Source organism: Antrostomus carolinensis, unplaced genomic scaffold (assembly GCF_000700745.2).
Source record: "Antrostomus carolinensis isolate BGI_N321 unplaced genomic scaffold, ASM70074v2 scaffold44079, whole genome shotgun sequence".
Lineage (NCBI taxonomy): Eukaryota > Metazoa > Chordata > Aves > Caprimulgiformes > Caprimulgidae > Antrostomus > Antrostomus carolinensis.
This window is the reverse complement of record NW_010338700.1, coordinates 1-12795: the sequence shown is the minus strand read 5'-3', so window position 1 is coordinate 12795 and position 12795 is coordinate 1. Positions and strand designations below refer to the sequence as shown.

The 12795-nt window shown below is 35.7% G+C and overlaps 1 protein-coding gene across 1 annotated transcript in view; it reads right to left on the bottom strand.

The window, feature by feature from the left end:
- LOC104530879 (arf-GAP with coiled-coil, ANK repeat and PH domain-containing protein 2) overlaps nucleotides 1–11795 on the bottom strand; it is a 29020-nt gene extending 17225 nt beyond the window's left edge. Inside the window, exons 1-2 of the mRNA XM_010175599.1 lie at nucleotides 11723–11795; nucleotides 4837–4949 (exon numbers count right to left, since the gene is read on the bottom strand). Coding sequence (XP_010173901.1) covers nucleotides 4837–4949; nucleotides 11723–11755 — 146 coding nt within the window. The 5' untranslated portion in view covers nucleotides 11756–11795. The remainder of the gene's footprint in view (nucleotides 1–4836; nucleotides 4950–11722) is intronic.
- Nucleotides 11796–12795: the final 1000 nt, after the last annotated feature.

Below are 12795 nucleotides of genomic sequence, written 5' to 3'. Positions count from 1 at the left end.
ACACGTTTTCATTTCAAAGAACATTTACTTCTGTATTTTAGCAGCAAACTACAACTTTAACTTTGAACACAAATTCAGAGAGTTTGAATAACAAAAATACTTAAACTACACAAACTACTCACTCCTGAAATATTTCTGAGAGTGGAACTAAGAAATAACTTAGCAAGGCACTAAAAATACTACATTGTTGCTACCCCATGTAGGTTTAATGTCTCTCTATCACTTGGCATTTCTTAAAATTTTAGATGCTGAAATGGAAACATGGCACACAAAAACAAAGCAAAACCAAGGAAAACCTTTTAACTACAATCCTAACTTAAGCCTCAGCTTTGTAGGAAAATATCAAATAAAGATTTAACGAAAGCATCCTATAAAATTCAAAAGATAATGTAACACTTGAAAACCCCTCTGAACTGTATCCTTCCTTGTCAAACTTGCTGTACAAATAGGATGCAATTCACAGAGAAGGAAAGGTCATTCATATTTTGGAAAAAAAATATATAGGTGCCTCAGATCTAACAGTGTTTTATCAGACCATTGAATACTGAAAATCAGCAAATATAACCATCCCTTTCTAGCTCTTCAGGGGATGCACAAAATAAAAGCTAACCAATCATCACTGGTATTGAACTGTCAAAAATGAAGGGAATATTAAAAAAATAATTCAGTCCTGCAGTGAAATTTACACTTTTTTTGTTTTGTTCAGGCTTATAATGTGAACCTGTGTTCATCACAGCATCATTCCTCCATTATCTCAAATACCCTGCTTATACCACACATTACTGTTTTCAGCACTGCCAATTAGGTTGAATGGTAACAATATACAAAATATTGTATTGCAACATAATCTTGTTATTCTCTACAGGCTGCTGAACTTCAAGCTACAGTTTACTACAATTAGTAACAAGAGGGCTCCATAAGTTTATTCAACAAGCCATTCATGAAGAGAAGCACACAAAGATTGCTAAGAAAAATTAAGATATAAAAAAGTTAGATTCAAATCAGAAAATCTAGTATTTGTTAGAAAAGTTAATACTTAGTAGACAGATGAGATTCTACCTTTTAACAATATTTTCAAATGTTGTGCAAATATGTTTAATTTAAAAAGCAACAACAGGACCCTCCTTTAATACTGGATTTCCAATATAATAACAGGCATCTTTTTGGGTTAAGAGAATTGAGCAGAATAATGCAAAAAGTTAACTACTTTTTCAGTTTATTAACAGCAATAGTTTTGTTCACTGCTATTTAAAAGGTATCACCTTCACCATCTATTTAAAAAAAAAAAAAAGCAGATGGAGTAACTAAGCCTCAAATATGAACAAAAGGCAGGTTATTGCTAATATTTAAATAGATAACAAAAAAAGTAGATTGGAAAAGGAAAATAAACTCAGACTTTTAAATGTGCTTTTTTTGAACATAACACCAAACAGAAAAACATGAAAAGCAGTGCTTAAGTGATAAAGGAAAAAAAAAATGCAGCCTTGCCCCAAGATAACATGCAATGGAGCAAATCCCTATTAATGGCCTTAGGTAATGTAAATAGCTTAATTAATGTAATGCTTAATTTCTTCTACAGCTAAATAAGTAAATAAGCTTCAATCTGATCAATTGGATATAAGTGAGCACTCAAGTTGTAAAATTTTGTGTCATCTTTAAAGCCTAGTCTAGAAGTTTTCAAAGTATTCCAGCCCCTTTTTCCTAGTATAGAAATTACATCTGTTTAAGAGAACTCTCCAGTCCAGCCAAAAAGTGTGGGGTTTTTGATATTTTTTAAAGATAAGATCAGAAGATCAACAATTTAGAATGTAGTATAACTTGTAGATACATTTTTGAAGTAGATGCCAATGGAAAATAAAGTTAATACATTTTATTGCATACTTGAAAGAATAAAAGTGGCAGACTCTTCTCCAGCAAGTCAGCACCACAGTAGTTTTATCCAGGCCAAAAATTTTGAGTAATTCTGTATTAACCAAGTATCATCAATAAACTCCACGTATTTCTGTAGGAAACAGACGGCTGGGGGTCTAGAGCAGTAACAGGCAGGAACTTCTGAGCTACAATATATGTACTGAAGGTGCTGTTACAGGGTATACCACATCTTTCCTCTTCTAAGAATTAATGTTCATAAACTTTTAGGCAACATGTGTGCAGTAAGTACTGACCATTATCAAAGTTTTTTTAAATGTGTCATTCTGTCAAAAATAGGAGAGAAGCAGATGAAGAAGAAAACATACTTGGGGAATCTTAAAGTAATTTGCACTGCCTCACTCAGTTGTGCTTAATTATAGTTGTTTGGGTTTAGAAACAGAATGTTTATACCTACACAATTCAAAAGAGTATTTATTAAGTAGGAAATAATACAAAATTAATTGAGAAATATTTTCAATTTCTGAGAACTGAGTAACAGCAAAAAGAAATACAAAATTTAAATTGAGTTTTACATAAAAAATTAATCATGTTTATTGATTCTCAAAAGAAACAGTTTTCTTCACTAGTTGCTATCAGCATGCAAAGAAAATAGTGACTAAGAATGCACAACATTTAAAAGTTACATCTCTGTTTCCAATGCAGTTGATAAGAAAAATCTCACCAACTTCAATTGGAAAAAGTCAAAACACTGATCTTGTACGCTCAGAGTGCTGAAACTTTGCTTTAATTCCTTTTTAGCTAAAACTAGTTCAATCTTTCTAATTATTTTAAAGCTGTTGAGCAGCAGGTATACTGGAATCACAGGCAGAATCCTTCTGTTATTTTCTCAGACTGAGCCACTTACACATCCATTGCAAGTAATCAAAATTAAATGCAGGGTTAATTAAGAGCTTTTTGCGTGCCAAAGAAATATTGGGAAGGTATAAAAGAAGCTGGTTGGTACCTGATGTGATCTGGCTTTTTCCTGTCATGTGAAAAAATGGGGTAGGATTAAAACATAAGAGAAAGGAGGAGAAGGAATGAAAAATGCAAAATGAGCAAAATAAGCAAAGAATTAGCATGATCTGAAAATATAGCAGAATTAAAAAGGAAAACATTTAATGCATCCAACCTAAAAGCTATTCAGAACACACTAGTGTGATAAATGCTTTTCTCCCTACACACATTTATTCACACATACCTTTCTTCACAATACAGACTTATTTTGCATTTGAATTGCTAGGAGCCAAAACAGCTTTCCACCTACTGCTCCACAATAATAAATGCACCTGATTTTGGTTCCTGATACCTTAAGAAAAATTGTGCACAATATCATTTACAAACAGATAGACATACATTCAAAAATAGGTCTCCATACCTGTTACTGTAAGATTTTCCACTATAAAGACATTATTTTGATTCCATTGAAGTATATTATCTGAAATACTCATGTACATTATACACTATCCATTTAGTCACAATAAAAAGAGATTGCAAAATCTCTAGCTCTTTCAACACAGCAACATTGAATTGCAAATAGTTCTTGTGGTTTACTTCGCAACCTGCTCAAGCACTTTGTTTCTCAAGCCAGCATCATGTAGAACTATCTCGAGAACAGGAAACTTGATTCCCAAAAGCCCAAATTACTAAAGTCTTCAGACAATTAAACACAAGCTGACAGCTGTCCCAGGAAGAAACTACATCATCCTAGCAAGAAATTAGCTTGGATTGGAAACAAGTCAAGTTTGCATTCATTAGAACAGATTTGTCCCTCTTCAAAGGGCTGCATTACATGGTTTTGATTTTTTTCCTCCCTCAACAACCAGACTTTTCCCAGGATAATCCACTATGGAGTCCATGGATTCACTGACCAAGACACGCACACAGAAGTATCACAATTATCTAATTTGTTAGCTAGAATCATACTGATGTGTGTCAAACCCAGACAAAATCCACTGTACCATTTCCTTTCCCCTTATGTTTTTCATGCTGGCAAGTATATAGTGGTAACCGCAATGATTCCTGGTGCCTTTAATTCCGTGTTAAAGGAGTACTTAAAAAGGCCTAGAACCATCTGAACACCAACTGATACCAACAGAGAGAAAAGAGAAGCTATTACTTTAAACACATATTGCTACTGACAGTGCAATCACCAGTTTGCAAGGATGACCAGTGCTCTGCTGCAAAAATTGCAGAGCATAAGATAATAAAAAGAGCTCTATATCACAACAAATTAACTTTAAAAGTCAAGAACTGTATCCAACTATACTGAAAATGCTCCAGCATAGATAATATTTCCTTGAAAAAAAGCGTAGACCCTTGGAAATACAAAAGAAATCCTGTTCAGGAAGAAAAATGTCTAAACAACAGTAGAAGATACATCGTTTAAGAGACATTCTGAATTCCCAACAGGACCATCCAAACTAAGCAGAAGTCAATGCACGGGACAGGAACTGTAAGCACGTATCAATTATGTGCTTATCTTTCAGGAAAAAACTTGAGTCCTTCACTGTGTTTCCCTGCTTCCAATGGCTTTATCACTTCCATCTTTGTCCTCTCACACTTATCTTCCCAGCACATACATTCACAGAACTTATTGTATATAATCCTAAGGATTGCTCTGTTTCAACCTCAAAGTAAAGGCCAAAATGTATTTACAGAGCTCTACTGTCCACAACAAAGCAAGCTTTCCATACATGGGACTTCTCCAGACTAAGCTACACTCTTAGAAGAAGGCTTGCAACAACTAGGACAGAAAATAAGGAAAAATGGTTTGGAAGTGTCATCTCTATGTTAATTAACAGTCGTCCAATGTTCTGTGAAAACTGTGGAATCAGTGAATTGCGTAGGTTATAAGTCAGACAAGAATTTAGTTTAAAAAGCAGTATCTTAATAAGTTAGTAAATAAAGGTTCTGAATAATTACCTGTTCCAAGTCTTGAAGGCATTGCTGGCTCGCTTAAATAGATAACCTTCCATAACAATACCATTGGCTGCATCTACATTGTATTCTAGTTTAGTATCATCACTGGAATAATCCTAGTACAAAGGCACAAGACAATAAAAAGACATTGTAGTTTCAAATGAAACTTCAAATATGGGCAGTATAAACGTCAAAAAGAGTAAATGTTTTGGAATAATGTTTTGTTTGCAACACTTCTTAGTCAAGTCATGACTCTCTGCCCCTTACAGTTTTTTTAAAAAGCAGTTTTATGAGATCAGAATGCTGAAGATTTTTACTTTACCTGCACACAATGGGAATTTCTTGCTCAGGTACTGGTGACCTTTACAAGCCAAGGAGAGTGCAAACATTACTAATAGAGCATCTGATGCTTCAACTGGCTGCTCAGACGGTCTTGCATATATTCCAAACAAAGGGGAGATTAAGGTAGAGGAAAGGGGCAATGGGAGTTAGCAGTCAAAACTGAAAAGCAGTTGCAGCCTGTTGCAGACAACTTCACAGACCCAGTCATGCTTTAGCATTTTCTTCAGTTATGTCGTCTTGACAAGTGAGCCAGATCAGAACTTAGAAGACAAGTAACCAAATTAAGATGATGCTATCAGTTATCTCTAAAAGAGTGGTCAGTGTGCTGGCAATGATGACAAGAACTTAGCAGTAATTTTTTCTTTATGACCTCTGACAAAGATACGAAGCTACAAGTATGACAAGGGAATACACATTTCAATCAATCTAGTAAAAAAAATAACAACAGCTAATAATGGTTAATAACAGCTTTACAAGTTTGAGAAAGGTTAACTCCTTCACATCTCCAGCAAAGGCAGAACAGACTAAGTATTAATAAACGTGGTGATTATTTGCTTTCCTATCTCATCTGAAAGAGCATGGACTCTTCTCAGGGAGCTACGGAGCTCAGGTGTTCAGTGAGTGGTAGGCTAACAGTTACTAGGGATGCATGGAAAAGCACAAATGGAATGACATAATTTATCATAAACTGTGTCCAGAGCTCAAAATAATATATATGCTATCATTTAACTTCACTGGTAGTAAAACATATCCCTAAAGTAGACTAGCAACATATGGCTTCTTCCTCTTAACTAGGGCAGAAGAGATATCACTGAAAATTAAGTTTCAGAACAAAAAAACCCAAGTTAAATACTGAGGATGCAGAACATTCAATAACATCACTCTCCCATACCTTCAGCAGGTACTTTTTGTAAACTGCAAACATCAGGTTTGTGTGAAAAGCATGTCTGTAAGGTTCTGCTTTGTACTTTGCTCCTTAGGAATTTGACTATACGTAGGGGAAAAGAGGCTATACAAGAACAAACAAAAAATCGGCTTCAAACCAAAACCATCAGCCCTATGTAACGTTCCAGCCTGCACACAACTTTTCTGCTACACACAATGTTTACCCTTATACATGCAGATGGTTTGGTCCAATCCAAGGTTAATTAAACAAGACAGTGAAGTGGCTACAAACACCAAAACGGGCCCTTTACACTCCCAGGCCAGCACAGCACCAAATTCTATAAAATTCCTCACAGTATTTTCAGCTATTACCAATCTGAATAGATTAACTAAATTTGAAATGTTAAATCAAGATTTTCATTAATTCACTGGCAGATGATTAGTGCAAAAGAGTTCCAAAAGAAAATGGAACTATCACTACCATATACTGATCTGAATAAACATATAAGTGGCAAATACAAGAATCTCAAAAATAAAATTTGTAAATTTATTATTCAGCATTTAATAATTTTGATTTTTCTACCTGTTTTCTAGATCAGGACATGCTGAACATAAAAGACGTAATGCAAGCACAAACAAATATCACAGTACAATTTTAACTTAGTATTTCACAACTCTCATGACATACACAAACATTCTCAAAGTGTTAAAAGCCATTTCTAGTTTTTTTTCCTTATCCTGTCCAAAAAAAAAAAAGAAAAAGGAAAGAAGAAAAAACCCCTATAAGCACAAACTTAGACATGCTGATGTCACATTCTCCCCCTCCCCAAAAAACTGATAAATTACTCTAACTTACCAGCTCCCAAACATAATGAAACCTGCTAAAGATCTGCATCTTCCTGCCTCAGTGATGCCTGCAACTCCTTGTCTAGTGAAAGACAACATACATTCCCTCAGTCTCTTCTGTCCGAACTATGCAATCACATTTTCCTCTAGGTTTGGAGAACTGCTGCAGAAAATGCAAGTCTCTTTTCCAATGAATCTAGATTTACACTTTGAAGACATATACAAGCATGACAGGAAAACTCCTCTGGATTGTTTATCATGCTACACTCTCAGTCCAAATTGTCTAAGACACTGAGCCTTCCTCATGAAGTGGTTTTAGTGTCATTTTTAATGGCTTCCCTGAATTGACTTCCACCTTCACAGAGCAGATAAAGACACAAGAGTATACAGACAAATTTTCCTAACTATACATAGCAGACTACTAACTCAGGGGGAGGGAGTAAAGCTTCCATATGCTTCATCCATAAAACTTCATTGATAAAGTTGTGGTCAGTAAAAAGATGAACAAAAAACCCACATTTTATTTCAATAGTAAGGATAAAAGTAGAAAAAGGAACTAGATAAGCCATGTCTGGTCTTATAGTATTTGCTATTTTATAATTAAAGAATAGGAGAAAAGCAGTCACATAGTTTATTTTTATCTTGGCTTATGGAAAAGTTTAGTGACTCAGGAAAAAAAAAATCAGGGTGTGGAGAGAAATACATCCATATCTTTCCAGTGTCCTGGGTAAGAGAATCACATGTTAATAAACCCAGTCACTTTATGTGATTCAGAATTCTGTATTCCTTAAGCAAACTCGCAGCTGACAAGACTTAATTTTAAACATAATTTGTTTACTAACTAGGTGTCAGTTAGGACTAAAGTACATTTCACCTAATCAGAATGAAGAAAATTAAGCCAGTATTATGGAAGTTACACTGAAGTGCTATATCAGGTTCATCCCACGTGCTATATCTCACATTTCATTCAGATTTGAAGCAAGGAGCATCTATGGCTTCTATTCTGATACATATTTTTCAGAGTTGGCCAGCTGACATAGGGAAGTGTGTTACACAAGTGAAGTGTACAGCGTGCTTTCATGCTTTTTTCTTCTCATTTTTCTTTAAATGTCCACAGGGGATAGCAAACCAGCTGGCAATGGAAAAACAACTTTCATTTCCACAATTGATACTAATCTGGTGGGTCACAGAATATGTACCATTCTCAACAGTGTTTCAGTAAGTGTATTTTCATACGAACTTATCAGCTTACCACACATATCAGATTCATCCCATAGCTTGCGTGTTTTCTGTTGCCCTACATATAATTTTCTTGTTATCTAGACAAACTCCCATACTTTTCAGCAGCAGAGTTTTTGATTTACTTTCAATATGAAGATTGCTAGTGGGTCACGGAAGCTATTCAAGTCATTTTACCAGTAAATCTTAGGGACTGTGAATATCAGCATTTGAACACTGAATATGTATTCAATATGTTTTCTTACTGTAGAGAAACAGAATAAAGTTTTTTAAAAGACAGTAAATGGGGGAGTGCAAGTACCAAAGAAAACACTAATCTGCAAATGACTCCAGGGTATACTAAACAGAAGACACTAATTGTGCAACCCCTCGCTTAGAGAGTTGCTTCCATTCCCATCCCATTGGCAAGAGATGTTTCTCATGCTTAAATTTAAAGTCCCTTGGGGAAGGGCTTAAAGCAACAACAGACAGAGCAAGTACCAGGGTTTACAGTCCAAGACAAAGCGAAAGAAGGCAATATAGTCATTGAGCCATTTCAACTCTCTTGAAACACTGGCACACCTTTGTTTTTGAGACAGGAATTAGTTTGCATTACTTCTCAACAGCAGCTCTGGTTTATGCCTGCATTATGACTGTGGTAGCATCTGGTTTCCTATCACCTTGTTTACTCAAGATGTTAAAAATTTTCAAATCATTCTCACTCCAGATGTTTCCTGAACAGTTTTTTGGATGCAGATTTTTTTTTTTTTTTTAATGAAAAAGGAATTTAAATACAACAACAATTTGAAGTTAATGCAAACATTTTTCCTGTATCATTTCCCTCATTTTAAAACAAGATATAAGCTTTGGCACAAAACCAAGAAGCAAAAATGCTGTTTACAGGTCCAACCAATTTTAAAATTATTTCTTCATTCACCATGTTACTACAGCAATGGGCAGCAAACTGCTCAGAAAACAAGAGTTATACATCTTAAGTGATATTGACACTGTGACAACACTCTCTTGACATGAGTCTTTCCCTATAAAAATATATTGCCAAAAGTTCCCATAATGATAATGGCATTTCTAGATTAATTTACAGTATGCATTGCTCCAGATTAATATGAAAAAAATAATTTCTTACAATAAAAAAAGTTTCCTGCATATTTGTTGAGTAAATAGAACACAAAAGTTAAAACAAACTAAAAAAAAAAAATCGGGCATCAGTTCTCTTAAAACAGAAATCAAACTATAGTGGTGACCAAGCCCTTCCATGACTTTTATATTAACCTCTCAGACAACAGCCTAATTAAAAAGTATGATGATTGTAAAGAAAAGTGAGATGAGTTATTTAATTAGTGCAATTATTCTGCATGCATATGCACATATATGCAAACACAGGTAGTGGGTGGGTAGGTGTGTGCACATGTGCACTTACCTATACATTTCAGTAAAGGAACTGTTCTTTATCCACACAATGAAGAAAAGGCATCATTCTGAAGCATTAGATTAAAACTTCAGTACATTAAATGCATTTACACCTCACAATATCAACACAAGGAGAAGTTTCAGTAGTTATAAAACATGGAAGGATTTGGTACTGCAAGATTTGGGAACATACACCTAAGAAGCAGACCAGTGGAAAGCAACATGAAAAGCCATGAGACGAGAGTAAAGTTCCCAGGTTGACCAGATGACAAATGATAATATAAAGAACAAGATCTAAGGTCTAAGGCAGTTCAAGATTCTGAAATCCTGATGAGCTGGAAGCAAATTTGGTGGGAAAGTTGGGATAACCAAGTAGGAGGAAACAAAAAACAGACAATATGATTTGAACCAAGAAAATGATTTAACAAGTTATAAGAGGAATTTCCAATAAAGCATGTCCTCCAAAGCCTAGATGCATTCATCTAGGCATTATCATCACAAAAACGCATCAATGACTTCACTGAAAAGGACAGGAGACAACACATACAACTTGAAACACAGAACTTCAGAGGACAACATACAATACAATCTGACTGCCTTGATTATATTTTGGAGACAGTGTAAAATGGTAATTTAATTAAAATACGGAACAATAGATAAATAACCTCATTATTATTATTGCCATTTGTACTAGAAACCAAGAATATTTATATTACACACAGCTATAGCTTATCAAGTTTAATGAAGCTTGAAAGTTTCAACAACCATTGATAATATTAGAAATAGTTTACCTGCAAAGCAGCCTTAAGCAGCATATGAAGAAAAAACAAAAACTGTAAACACCATTGGCAACAGCAGTGACCATAATTCATGGCAACAAGTTATTGCTTCCAAGGCCAATTAAAAGATAATTGCCTATAACTGACATCCTTCACCAAGCACCGCAGTTCTGTAACAGTTAAAAATCCCTCAACTACTGCCCATTCCTGAAACTAGGCCTATTGAGCTCCAAAGTAAAATTTTAACATCAATGTTAATTCTCAAGTTCTTTCCTCCCCTTCCCTGCCTGTAGTTACCTCATTTCTGCCTCCAAATAGCACATCAGCACCACCCTAAAACCCATCATTGTGCCTGTTTAATGTCAGTTACAGCAATTCTAATGCTTCCCACCAGCTCCTGCAGGAATGGCAGGATGCAGCGACAAAAACATTTTCAGCATCCCAAAATGTTACCTATTCCCATTAATACTGGCTCCTACTAAGGCTACCTAAATTATAATCTTAACATGTTTGCATTCCTGAATTTATTTACTCATTAGATTTAATTTACATTAGGCTTTTTTTTTTTAATTTATGCCACCTGAACAGATAAAGAATGTATTTGAATGAGAGGAAGAAGCATTGCATTACCTTTAAACTGGTATCTAATCCCTTTCAAAAGTACCTGCAGTATTAGCTCACTACCGGAGAGTTCAGTGGAAATATTTTTAACTTCTAGCATTATACCTGCAAAACCAACACTGATCTAGAGCTTCTGAAACATCCAAACAACAGAAATCATTCCCCCCACAACATGAATTATCTACGTTTTTCTCAACTAGCAAAAATAAGAATTATTGCACATACAAGTCTTCCCAAACCAGCAATTGAACATTATTACTTCCATGCTTGTGTACAGTTGAACACCGCACATCAAACAGCCTTTACAAAAGTCTACTTTTGCCCTTTGTAAGCAACAGCAGCTGCCACACTACCTCAAAGTGCTGCACTCAGAATTGGCACAGTCCAGAAAGTGACACTATGACTGTAGCACTGTGCAATGTATATACCTCTTCTACAGACACACAGGACGGAAAGACAGCAATTTTTACAACTATACTGAATCCAAGATGTAATAGGAATTAAGAGTTCTAATGAAATTTTAGAGTCCCAGCATTCAAATAAACTCTACTGTTCTACTTATGTTTCAGTCAAAACTATACAGAATATTCTGTTCTGTAATACAAAATCAGTATCTGCAATCCAACCCTATGCTCAATGATGTGCAAAGTCTATTTCTCTGCACTAGAGATACCATCCCTCACAGTTCTGATGCAGAGAGGCACCACCGGGGAGAGATGCTAGAGATACAAAATGTGTGTTCAGTCTGCATTTTACATTCTCTCAAGTACCTTTTGTTGAATAGTGGAGTGCTTTTGCTCCATATCTCTCTTCTCCTTTGCAGCATCTACAGCCAACTGATCCAGCTGTAAAGAGAAACAGAAAATTGGATCTTTAGATATCAAGAGAAATTTGGCTCAGTAGATTTCATAACACTGACAAAAAACCAACACAATGTCTAGACATTGCATGACTTTTGTTTTATTTGCATAGTATAATTACTTCTCTGGTCACAAAGTGTTTACCTTCAATAACCACTGAAGCCTCGTTTAAAGCACTGCACTACCATCCTGAATTAACCTCTAGGAAAGGTGTACATTTCTTGTAAGCCTTAGAAGAAGTGTTTCAAAGAACAGCATGGTGCCAAGCATATGCGACTCTGTACTGCAGTAGTGCTCAGTCTCCAAAGAGAATGACTCATGCTGTAGCTGCTCTTGCTGGCTGACTGGCCTATGCAGCAGCACTGGCACTATCAGCCAAAACTCGAAGGAGCAAACGCTGGTGAATTTACCCCCTACACAAAGGTGGAGAACTGCCTCAACCAGACTTCTGTACTGCAACTTGCTGCAAGCATGTCTATAGCACTACCATATAAACTTTTTCATCTTAAGAACAGAAGGAAAAAAGGCAGGAAATTTCAGATATCCTGTAAGGAGTAAGTTTATTGTGGTTTATTGGGGTTTTTTTGGTTTGTTTGTTGATTGGTGGGGGTTTTTTTTCAAATTATTTTTTATTTTTTACATATTTTGATGTTTAACTAAGAAATATGCTGAAGTGGAGGAACAGATGCTGCCTGATAGATTAGTTAGCATGCTACTTCCTGGGAAGTAATCTTTCCCCCATACTCAGCTTGGGTGAGACTGCACTTTGAATACTGTGTCCAGTTTTCGGCCCCTCATTACAAGAAGGACATGGAGGCACCGGAGTGTGTCCAGAGAAGGGCAATTAAGCTGGTGAAGGGGCCAGAGAAGAAGTCTTATGAGGAGCAGCTGAGGGAATTGGGGTTGTCTAGCCTAGAGAAGAGGAGGCTGAGGGGAGACCTGATCACTGTCTACAACTGTATTGGGTTTGCATGGCAAGGTTT